Raw genomic sequence first — 12124 nt, 5'->3', positions numbered from 1 at the left:
AATCACACCTTGTTCACATGGCCTGCATAAGTTTATATGCATGGAGATGCATTTGAAATTTAACCTAAAGGGTCGCTTGCTTTTTTTAAAATATTTTTGAAAAGAGATAAGGGATACAAGGGTGATGCCAAAAAAAAAAAAAAAGAAAAAGGAGAGAATGCTACCTGAAGAACAGAGGATGGGCAACAATTATGATGAAAGTGTTTGTTTGTAATGTCTTAAACCCAGAATGCTTTAGAAAGTAAGAAGAAAAATATTTGTTTGATGTTTAGAAGGGAAAGGAAGAATAAGGTATACAGAAGGATACATAGTTGATTCTATAGTGCTCTCTTTCCCTATTCTTCCCTTCCCTCTGTTCTTTCTTCTCTGTGTGAAGGTAATGATCAGGCTCAAATGGCCAAGCATAGCCCATTTTTGTAGCATGAAAACATGGTAGCAGAATGAGTTGTCGTGACTGTATGCTTAGCTTGCATTTTCTCTTTCATGGCTCATATTTTTGGCACAATCTAATTTTAGTTTTTAAATAAAGCAAATTTGAAACTTTTTTTATTTATTTTCTTTTATCTAATACTCCCAAATTTTCATTTTTGTTTCTTTATTGAAGGGTTTACGATGAATTTAGAATACGAAATATTTAAACATTAAAGAAGCAGAGAAAACTAGAGGATCACAATCATACTCAATTAAAGCTAAAGAAGTTAGTCAAAGGTCTAATTAGGTAAGTCTTCTTATATCTCCAATGTTCTTTAACAAAAACACTTATATGGATAAAGAACTTTAACGAGATTATATGTTTATCAATTTTAACAAATTATGTACAATATATTAGTATAATATTTTCCATTTTAAATCATGTTATATAAACTAGTTTCGTATAAAATCAAATAATAAAAGAAAACGTCACAAAACTAGTTTTAAGCTTCGTTGCAGTTCTTCTTTTCTCAAATGAAAGGTATATATATAATAATAATAATGATGTTAAAATTTAAACTTATTATATTTTCTTAATGGATTTTTCTTTTCTATTCTATTCCATATTTCAGTAGTTTTTTGAGAAATTTTTGGATCTACACAAACATAACCCTTCTAGTACACAATCAATAGGTAAAGATTTTCCCTAGAGATAAAAATGGGTCATAATCAGCGGGCCAACCCGGTCCAACACGGGTTTGAGTCGAGTTGGGTTTGAAAAAATTGAACTTTTTTATGTGGGTCAGATTTTAACTAGGCTCATTTAAACCCAGCTCATGCGGGTTGAACCTGTGGTGGGCCGGATTGACCCACCAACCTACATACCTAATTTTATTTTTTTAAAATTTAATTTTAATTTTATAAAAAACTATTTACTATTTTGTTTTTGTTTGAAAAAATTATTTAAGTTCCTTATTTTTAAAATTAATTAAACACCTATATTGGGAGTGAAATTTGTTTAGATTTAAATTATAGAAAGTTTTGTAATTTTTTTATTTAAAAAAGAATGTAATTAAGTGAGCCAGTGAGCCAACTAGTTTACCTACCAACCTGTAATGGGTCAGGTCGGGTTCAAATTTTTTTGGCTCGCTAATAAATGAATCAGGTTTGGGTTGACTCACTAAGTGACCAACCCGTGGTGGGCCGGATCAGATTCGACCTAGTGGCTCGTTTTGACAACTCTATTTTGCCTGTGTGCTTCTTAACACCTCTGAAATACATTCTAATTGCTAAATGGTACACATGCCATTTCTCTTTCATCCCCTTGGTTCTTCTCCACCACCAATGACTTCAAAATCTCTAGGCTGTAGGATAATTTAGGTCCTATATTTTGTAAATTTTATAATTTGTTTTATTTTTTCCTATAATTTTGTAATTATATGTAATTTTAATTCTTTTTTTATGAATTTCATCTTTTAATTTTTAATATTTTGTAACTTTGCTTAATCAATTTTTATAATATATTGAGTCATTATAAAATAATATTTAGTAACAAGTTTCTAAAGTTGTTATTATGCATTTTTCTTCAATCTCACTTTATCATGTCAAATTTTATTGATAAATGAATTGAATTTTTTTTATAAATATACTTGTAAGAATTTGTTTCTAGGCGATAAACTAAGTATATGTCATAATAATTTTCCGGTATGATTAAATTTAGTTTATGCTTAAATTTGAATTAATTAATTTTTTTGTGTATAATAGTGTAAGAATTTGTTTTTAGGCTATAAAGTAAGTATATGTGATAATAATTCTCTGATTAAATTTAGTTTATTTTTAAATTTGAATTTAATTAATGTTTTGTGAATAGCAGTAATGTATGTACTTGAATTAGCAACGAGATCAAGTTGAAACAAGTTAAATTCATATCAAAGTAACTTGAGTTGGACTCATTCAGATTGTATTAAGTTAAGTCAAGTTGGATCTATGTCAGGTTCGGTTGAATTGAATCCATATTAGACTAAGTAGAGTAGAGTTCATGTTGCATTGAGTTCACTTAGGCTTATATTAAACCACGTCAAGTAGAGTTAATTTATGTCTCCATTTTGGGCTCATCTCGAGTTGAGTTGAGTGAAATCGCTCTAGGACTAAGTTGAATCTAACCTATCTCTAGCTAAATTGATCCAAATCGAACCAAGTTGATATAAGTCCAACTCAACTCAAGCTCAATTGAGTTTTCAATCTTAACCTTTGTACCAAACATTGCCTCAAAGGTTGATGGATGCATAATAACACCTAAAAGTTTAAATAGAAAGAAAAACTAGTTAGAATTAGGATTATTGCCAATATTTTGTCTTAAAAACCAAAAAATATTGGTAATAAGTATTATAAATGATATTGCTAGTTAAACCTTTTTTTTTAACCCTCGGTTGTAAATTCACATGTTGTCTTTAGATATGTCAGTCAAGTGACAGGAAAAAAATATGCTAGTATTGTTGTCCACACCTTTATCAAATTCTGTTGTTTGGCTTTTGCTCTTAAACAAATGTCCCACTAAGACCTCTATTTCAAAATGTTTTAACAGTTAAATAGAATGTTCTCATTGATGCTATTGAACTTTTGAATCAAAAATTCATTCAATTTTGCTCATATGCCCTTACAATACAATTATTGACTTTTCATATAGGCAGACTGTTGAAACTGAAAGCTTATTCAAACCAATCCTCTCAACTAAAAATGCTCCCACTAATAAATAAATAACTATTTAACTTGCACGTTACACTTTGGTTTAACAAAAAATAAAGCATATAAAAACGTAGTGACAATTTTGTAATTTTGGCGACATTATATACCTCAATTCAGTGTTAACCAATGTCTAAGGGTATACTGCCTTGGTTCTCTGACCAATCGAGGCAAAAAATCTTACTAACCCAATCCAAATCAGACTTTTCACGTGACAACTCTTTCAAAATAGGCGTACTGCCTCAGTTCTCTGACCATCCGAGACAAAAAACTCTGATAACATTTTTGAAATAGGCCTACTGCCTCGATTCTCTGACCAACCTAGGCAAAAAACCTTGAAAACTTTTTTGTAATAGGCCTATTGCCTCAATTCTCTGACCAATCGAGAAAAAAATCCCTGATAGCTTTTCTGAAATAGGCCTACTACCTTAGTTCTCTAACCAATCGAGGCAAAAAACCCTGAGAACTTTTTCGAAATAAGCATACTGTCTCGGTTCTCTGACCAATCGAGGCAAGAAACCTTGAAAACTTTTTCGAAATAGGCCTACTGCCTCGGTTCTCTGACTAACCGAGGTAGTATGTCCTATACTGTCTCGGTTTAACCGTGAACCGAGACATGTAGTAAGTAGATATTTTCAAATTTTCTATTTACAATTTTATTTAAATTTTTTTTTGAAAGGTTTGCGTAATGGTTGTCTTTAGAACCGAGGTAATAGCCTCTTCGATAGTTAAAATTCAGAGACTATATTAATATGCCATAAAAAAGAAAAAAACAAAGATACACTTCCTTAAATGTTGCTTCGATATCGTGTTCATCACACACTGAAAAGTGACTAGGGTACTAGATAAGTCAAAGAGTATGACCAAGAATTCATAATGCTCTTAGTGTGTGCAAAAAGTTGTTTTGCAAATGTCTCCTTTCATACTTATTTGATGGTAACCTACCCTTATATCTTCTTTTGGAAGGAAACTTGTCCCTTGTAGTTCATCCAACAGTTCCTCTATCACGAGTAATAGGAATTTGTCCATAATGGTTGCCTTGTTTAAGGCTCAGACATGCAAAACCTCCAGTTTCTAGGGTAGAGTAAGGCCTAGGCTTAGCAAATTTTTTCTTTTACCAAAATAACTAGGCTAGAGTAATGTTTGGGCTTAATTTTCCTTATTCCCAACATTTCAACCACTTTTTTTTTCTCTATTTTAGACTTAAAGAGGTGAGGATATCTACAAGGTCTCACATTAATCGACTCCACTTTGACTTTTATGGGAATCTTATTATGTGAGTCTTTCCTGGGTGGCAACTCTGCGGGTTCTTTGAAAATTTCCCCATATTCTCCCAAGATTTCCTCAAGTTCTGCATATTGCCTTGTGGTCAATCTCTCCACCATTTCCTCCCTTTCTTCCAACTTAGTCCTTCCTAAACTCTAAACTAATTAAACCACCTCAATATTTGTTTCTTTCAACAACGCTTCTGGGGTCACAACTTTCTTGGTAACTGTTGTGTCACCCTTAATCAACACCTCCTTCTATCCATGGCCAAAAATCATAGTTAAATTTCTCTAATTGATCTTAATTTCTCCTAGTGACATCAACAATGTTACCCCCATGATCAAATCCACACCACTTAAATTATCACTTTGTCTAATGATGAAATCTTTATTCAACACTTAGTATCTTTAGAAGAAAAACTTAATTGTTAAACGCTACCTTAGTGGTACGAAATCAAAAAATACTTTATTCTTCTGAGCAAACATTAAATGTCATTAAAGGGTTAACATTCAAAAACAAAAAAAGTGATAAGAGAAAAAACATATTTATTGCATGCACAATCTACTCTATTCTTTGCAGATGAGCTACTCTACACTCATCCACAAGCTTCAAATTAAAAAAATCAGAAGTGGACATTAGAGACAAAAGAGATATTCACAGAATGTTCTTCATTTGAAATGGTGGCTAAAAGAAAGTACAACCTACTTCAAGCAAAGTATTGAAAAAGCATGTCTGTTCTGACAAGTTGACTTTAACCAACTATTGCTGAACACGAAGAAAGAGAAGACACAAGAAACAAGGCTAAAAACTTAGTCTAACGAACACTTATCCAAAAAGCCTTTAAATAGAAGATCATTATAATGAAGAATCAAGATGATAACAAGAGAATAGAAAGAGGATAGCACACAACAAAAAATTCATCCTTTAAGAAGCATTAGAAAGAGAATAATTAACATTATTCAAGTACTTCAACTTTGTAGGGAGGGGTTTCTTCTACCACCAAGCCTTGTTCAACCACCAATTTAGTTGAAATGAAATTGTGGCAAACACCACTATCGATTAACACTAAGATGTGTTTCCCTTCCACCAACCTTGCAACTTTATTGTGCTTAACTACATTAGATCCCTTACCGAGAAGACTGAGAGTTCCATTTTCCTTTGCTACATTTCTTTTTCCCCTTCCCCTTCACCTTCCTACTCATCCTCAACCATGATTAGTATTGTAATATTCCTTTTGGACACCTATGGTTTGGGCTATAAGGACCACCATAATGAAAACATCTCCTCTCTTCCCTTCTCCAGATATATTCTAGGTAAGGCAGATTCCTTATCCCTAAGCCTCTATTATCTTCTATCATGTTGTTCCGTATCTTGGAACCTATCGTGGTATTAACACCTTCTTTCCTTGTGATGCTCATGTTACTCAAAGTCCTCTGTCCACTTTTGGCCCACTAGTACAAAAACAGCGCACAACGTCGAATATTTTTGGCCTTTCACGTCGAATTCGAGAACGACGTCATATCGGGAGACATTAAATTGACGTCGAATTTAAAAAATTCGACGTTAATTTAACGTTGAATTTTGTCAATATACGACGTTAATTTAACATCGAATTTTGAACATATACGATGTTAATCAATTTTTTTAATTAATTGTAATCCTTTTTAACAATCCTACGAAACCTGAAAAGCAAAACTATGAACGATAATATAGGATCAACAAAAAATAACAGTAACAAACAAAAAATAAGTTCAATCAAACAAAAAACAAGTTCAATCAAACAACAATAACAAACAAGTTCAACCAAACAACAACAAACAAGTTCAACCAAACAACAACAAACAAATTCAACAAAAAAAACAACAAACAAGTTTAACAAATAAGTTCTTCAAAACGAAAACGAAAACTAACCTTTAAAAGGTGAGTTCATTGGAATAAAGTTTTGCCACCAGTGAGAGAGAAAGCAAAGTGCGCCTATGAAGGACAAGAACACGAAAATAATCGGTGAAAACAAACGAAAATCATACCTAAAGTAGTTAATTAACATGCATTTGTATCAAATGAAAGAAAGATTACATGTGATGGTCGCCAAACTTCATTTGAGAAAAGTTTGAGTAGAGAAGAGGATCTTGCGCGCTAAGAAATGAATGAATTTTCAATCTCCCGCTCAAATTTTTATTGAATTCACTAGCCTTTTGACGTCTAATGCTGAGGCATTCGACGTTTTATATCGTCTTACGCCCAATTATAATTCTAAACGACGTTTAATAATTGCATTTGTTTACAAAATTGCCATCGGTCATTTTTAACGTTGGTTATTTAGTGGTTAGACGTTAAACGCGTGACATTATACGCTGTTTTTCCACTAGTGGCCCCCTTAAATGTCTCTATTTTGGAAACAACCCCAATTCCCCTTGATACCTTCCAATCGATTGATTATTCCTATTGGCTACTCCTCCTCCCATTATGGAATCTCTTGTAACCTCCTCCAAATACCTGGCTACTTTCATAGCCCTTAACAACTCCCTGGGATTATGGGGCTTGATTCGGCTCCTAATATCCCCATGCAAACCAATAAAGAAGTACCCCAATAGTTGTTCCTCTGTTAACTCTGTAGTCTGTGCCACCAACATCTCAAATTCTTGTATATATTCTTCCATTGGCCTTCTCTACCTCGTTGTTGACAATTTTTTAAACATAGAGCATCTATCCTTTGCTCTAAATCTTCTAGTTAAGGCTTCCGTTAATTCTTCCCAAGAAGGATTCTTAGTCTTTTTTTTCCAATACTTGAAAAAAACTTCTCAGTTGTAGATATCCATCATACTGGGTCTCCCCTTTCAAAAGTAGGTAACTTTACTATTTTCATCCAACCTTTCTGTATTTCCCCTTTCTCTTCCTGCATCACCTTCTCCATCTTGTCCTTCCTACCCATTCTTTCCCATTAACCAACCTCTAACTACCTTCCAAGCTCCTATTTGTGTTCTTTGTTTTCTTCATAAGAACTTTGATCATATACTTGAATTCTTGATGACTTTCTCTAGTCTCCTCCCGTAGATCTTCCAAGGCTCTTCCTTGTTCGCTGACCAATGTTTCTAGTGAGCTAATTCTCCTTCGCATAACTCTCTCCTTTTAGAGATTTGAAAGGTTAGACCAGTTGATAAGTTTCTTGGTAGCAAGAAACCTAGGACACCTTCATGTTACCACACAACGCACACACAAACACACAAACACACAAATGGTAAATCGTATTGATATTTGAGATACAAAGAAAATGTAGCATCTAAGGAAGATATTCTTCCTTCACACATGATGTAATATTCCTGTCAAACAACAAACATGTCTCCTCCGAGACACTCTTCCCCCTTATATAACTAGCTCCTAATTCAAACCCACCTACCAAAACCGCCTAACTAACTTCCCCATCCTAACCATTATGTCTTGTTTTTAATTCCCTTCGTCCTTAAATAGACCTTTAAGGTCCTATCAGGTAGTAAATAAAAATGTTTTAGACTCAAGTAAGAATTCAATATACCATCCTCACATAAAACACACCAATGTTCACTATCAATGGATACACGATATGCGAGCTCAATAAATGTTGAGTTTGGTGAAGATCACAATTGATAATAATGCAATAAACATGTTTACCAAAATAGTTACTCGAGAAAAGCTGAAATTGTGTAAAGACATTATTGGAATGGCTCTAAGATGATAAATTTCAATATGTAATTAAAGAGGAAGAATTGTTGAATAAATTCAACTATATGTAACTGCAAGAAAGCCAAAGGATAAGATGCCTACATATTTATATGCTCAAAGGTAGAATAATACCTACATTTAATACGTGGCTTCCATTCCTTCTATAGACTAGTATAAATACATTACCATTGGAGTTGTAAAATGGTCATAAAAAACACAACTATAATTACAGATAAATATAGAGACTTTTTTTGTGAGGTGTGTGTTATGTAATAAGGATGCTGTGATTAATTCGGTGTTTCTCACACACTCTACAAAGGTCACTTCTAATACAAGAAGAAGCAAAGACAAACTTTCCACAACAAATCAAATTCTTGAAACAAGAATGATTCACTGTAAACAAGTTGACAAGTCAATGAACTTCAAGAAGATATGGATCTACATCTTCGTTCCATTTCTTCCCCGAGAGTTTGGAGTACTATTTTCAATGATTTCCACAATTCTAATCATCAAATAAAATATTGCTTTCATTGATGATCTTGTGAGATTTTTTTCAATTACTAAAGTATAGAAGGTCCAAGGTGTGAAATAATGTTTTCTTAGATGATGACGATAATATGACTTTGGCCTTAGTTTATTCATCATATTGTGTCTTGAGATGCCCATCCTTTCTTCTCCAACTCTTGTCGCAGTGCCTGACACCAACCAAGATGTTTTCATCACAAAAATGTTTAAGGTAAGGATTTACATCCATCTGAAAAATATTCTTTTTCTCTACCATCTAAAAAATGTCAATTTATTTCTGACCAAAGCACAGTTAACTAAATTTACCTTCAGTTAAAGTGTGACTAATTTACAAAAAGAAAGAAAATCATTTAGACACAAATTTAGTGAATCATATAAAAAACTTTAACAAGTGTCAAGACATGATATGAGGGAAAAAGGTTTTTCCCTGCAAACCAATAATTTCTTTATGCAACTATAGAGAAAGGACTTAAACCATACCTTTATTCTTTTCCTATTCAGATCAAAATCAAAGTTTCCCACTCGAGATGCAGATCGATACTCCACAGTATAACCCTTGCCTGGTCGAAACCAGAACTCGACATCATCCACAAACTGTTAGAACATGACACAAAAAAAAGAGGAAATTAGAGATGGTTGATGATATCAACTAAAATATATAAAATGACTATTTTTTTTTTTCATGAGGAGTTTCCTTAGATATAAGTTACGCATACCCCCAAGATTGAGCTTTGATACTCCACACGGATATAGTCTTCTTTTCTTTCAACTATTCTTGGAGTAAATTTGTCTGGTGTTGTTGACTCAATCTGTAAAAGTTACGGGGAGCTGGTTTTTAGCATAAATGATTGAAAAAGTGCAAATATCCAGCTTTTACAACCCAATTATATATAACAAACTAGAAAAAGGTTAGCACTATAATTAAAGTTTAGATCTGATTTGATCCTACAAAACAGACTAGCAATAAGGGTTATCTCGACTCAAATATTTTGATTTGACTACATCAGTTAAAGAAGGATCTTGAACGCTCTTTTAAATAACTCTTCATTATTAGTAAAAATTTATTAAAAGCCACCCAATTATGTAGGTTACCCTCCTAAAGTTTCTTTTGTGACTATAATTTTCAATAAATTTTAACCAATAACAGAAAAGAAATTGCAATAGAAAGACTGTGTTGCAAAGTGTACTACTAACCCTAGTCTGATAATTTTTATAAATTATAATCAATGTTGACAGAGTGAGGGAAGGGAAAGAACAATTGCAATCCAGTGATATAATTCAATGCTTCAGTTCAGCTAGATTTTTTTTACCACGTCTATCAGTTCCTCCATGGCTTCCTCTCTGCTCACAGGATTTTTCCTGCCTTCAGGATTATAGTTCCTGAAAAAGAAGGAAACAAACTAAAACAAAGTGACATCATGATTCATCTATCTCCAATAATAAAGTTAGGAATTTGGTGGGTCCATACTCAATAATACAAAGACCAAGCTAGAGAAAAGTTTCTTTTGTCAAATAAATAGTAAAAGTAAAGATTGTACAACTTCACCGGCCAATATTTGTGTGACCAGTAATCCAATTCTTCTGTCAAGTAAACATTGTTTAACAGTCTATAGTCCAAAGCCGCCAGTTGCACAATTTTCAGGTGGTTTAAATTGTGATAAATTGTTCAAAGTGCACTTTCCTATTGCAACTTGATTCTCACAAATATTCCATAACATCCTTTTGAACTAAATCCAAAAAATAAATAAAAAAACCTTCACAAGTTATCTCCTAAATTTGGTTTACCAGATTCTCCTCAATACCTAAATTTGACACCACTTGATACTTACCCGAAGACTCAAGAACAACGTAATGAAAATACTTCAACTTTCAACATGTTTGAAAAGACTTTGTTAGACTTATAAGTATTTTTGCAAGTCATGGTATTTAAAATAACTTATGATATCTTTATAAGTTGTTTTCATTATTTCGACAAGATTTTCATAGGTTGTGAAAATAGGTTAGAACTTTATGAAAATAATTTAACCATATTTTTTTAATCCTGGTAACACATACATAAATAATTACTCTCGTTATGAGAACATAATCAGTAAACAAATAAAACATTGCATTTACTTCACTTATTCATAGAATCCCATAAAACCAAAACTAAAATTAAAATGAGGAAAAGAGGAGTTTTACCAAGGAGGAGCATAATGTGTGCGATCACTGATATTCTCAGAGGTTGATACACAATTCTTAGTTGCTGGACACAGAGCTAATGCTGGTGGGTTTTTCTGCACTCCAAGATAATCAGGTTTTTTGCCACTGTTTTAGATAAAGCAAATCAGAGTGTTAATCACAGAAGGAGAAGGACGATTTCTGCTGATTCCATACTACCATCATGAAAGAAGAAGAAAACAGTTTTATTTGATTAAATAAGACTTGATAAAAACTCAGTCCAGCAGAGGACTTATATACACAGAGGAGGGACACTAAAACACAACAACAGCATAAGAAACAAATCAGTAAACAACTAACTGAACAGAAGAACATATAGATATCTGATAGAGACCGCCACCAAAACACACAACCCATACCAAATTCTACTTTTTAACGACCACCCATTTCCAGCATAAAGCAAAACCAAAACTGAAAACCAAAAGGGTCTCAACACCCATTAACAAAATCAAATCCTGGATTAAATTTACATTAAAAAAATTGAAACTTCTCCCAAAACAGAGGAGAGGTACCTGAAGTTGAAGATAGCACCAATGGTCGCCATTTCACTGCTTCTCAAAATGATTTCTCTTCAATATAGAAAAGCAAAATTGAATGTGAATAAATTTCATAAGATGGTTATGACCAATCAAAAGAAAAGAGTAAGAAAAGCGAGAGAGTGAAGAACCTTCGGTGGATTTGGTCGGTGGGAACATCATCGTGGTGCTTCTGACAGAACATAATGCGAGGGAAAGAGGAAAAGCTGCTTCTACCATTGTTGGCTTTGGAGGGAAACTTGCGGTAGCTACAGAAAGAGCTTGCAGGAGTCAATGAAGCCATTGTTGTCGGGAGGTGAAAATGAAGGTGTGAGAAAATTAAAGAACTTGGACTGTTTATGAACGTTGAAGAATGTGATGTTAAATATTTGAGAATGAGGTGTGAACCACGTGTTGAATACAAGAAGGTGGACGGTGGGAATCTTCCTTTTAGCACCATTTTTTATGATTTGGATATTTACAAAGACAAAGTATTTGGAATGTTTGATCAAGAAAGGAACAGGTTTTTTATTCTTGAATTATTTTAAACTTGTTTTAAATTATAAAACTTTAAATTGATGAACTCACTTTCGATTTTTTAAAATATATGATTTTAGTTTTTTATATTTAAATTTAAATGTTTTATTAGGAAAATTAATAATACGTATACATAAAACAATACTTATGCAAACTATATATATTTTATTAAAATAACATTTTTAAAATATATTTTCTTCAACTTTTGT

At 32.8% G+C, this 12124-nt stretch overlaps 1 protein-coding gene across 1 annotated transcript; it reads right to left on the bottom strand.

Moving 5' to 3' along the window:
* Positions 1 to 8534: 8534 nt before the first annotated feature.
* On the bottom strand, positions 8535 to 11737 carry LOC124839600 (uncharacterized). Its single transcript, XM_047315474.2, has 7 exons — positions 11531 to 11737; positions 11376 to 11432; positions 10825 to 10950; positions 9954 to 10023; positions 9360 to 9452; positions 9124 to 9237; positions 8535 to 8813 (listed from the first exon to the last, which is right to left on the bottom strand). The coding sequence occupies exons 1-7, from the start codon at positions 11680 to 11682 to the stop codon at positions 8760 to 8762; spliced, it is 666 nt and encodes a 221-aa protein (XP_047171430.1). The 5' UTR covers positions 11683 to 11737; the 3' UTR covers positions 8535 to 8759.
* Between the last annotated feature and the right edge of the window lie 387 nt (positions 11738 to 12124).

The sequence above is a fragment of the Vigna umbellata genome, chromosome 9 (genome assembly GCF_029865625.1).
Source record: "Vigna umbellata cultivar VRB3 chromosome 9, Vumbellata_1.0, whole genome shotgun sequence".
Taxonomy (NCBI): domain Eukaryota; kingdom Viridiplantae; phylum Streptophyta; class Magnoliopsida; order Fabales; family Fabaceae; genus Vigna; species Vigna umbellata.
The sequence above is the reverse complement of the archived record's forward strand: the minus strand, read 5'-3'. Positions and strand labels throughout refer to the sequence as shown.

Coding starts and splice junctions, on each gene's coding strand:
- LOC124839600 (XM_047315474.2), bottom strand. CDS start 11,682: ATGGCTTCATTGACTCCTGCAAGCTCTTTCTGTAGCTACCGCAAGTTT. Junction 10,951..11,375: donor GGTGCTATCTTCAACTTCAG/GTACCTCTCCTC, acceptor TATCTAAAACAG/TGGCAAAAAACCTGATTATC. Junction 8,814..9,123: donor TGAATAGGAAAAGAATAAAG/GTATGGTTTAAG, acceptor GGTTGGTGTCAG/GCACTGCGACAAGAGTTGGA.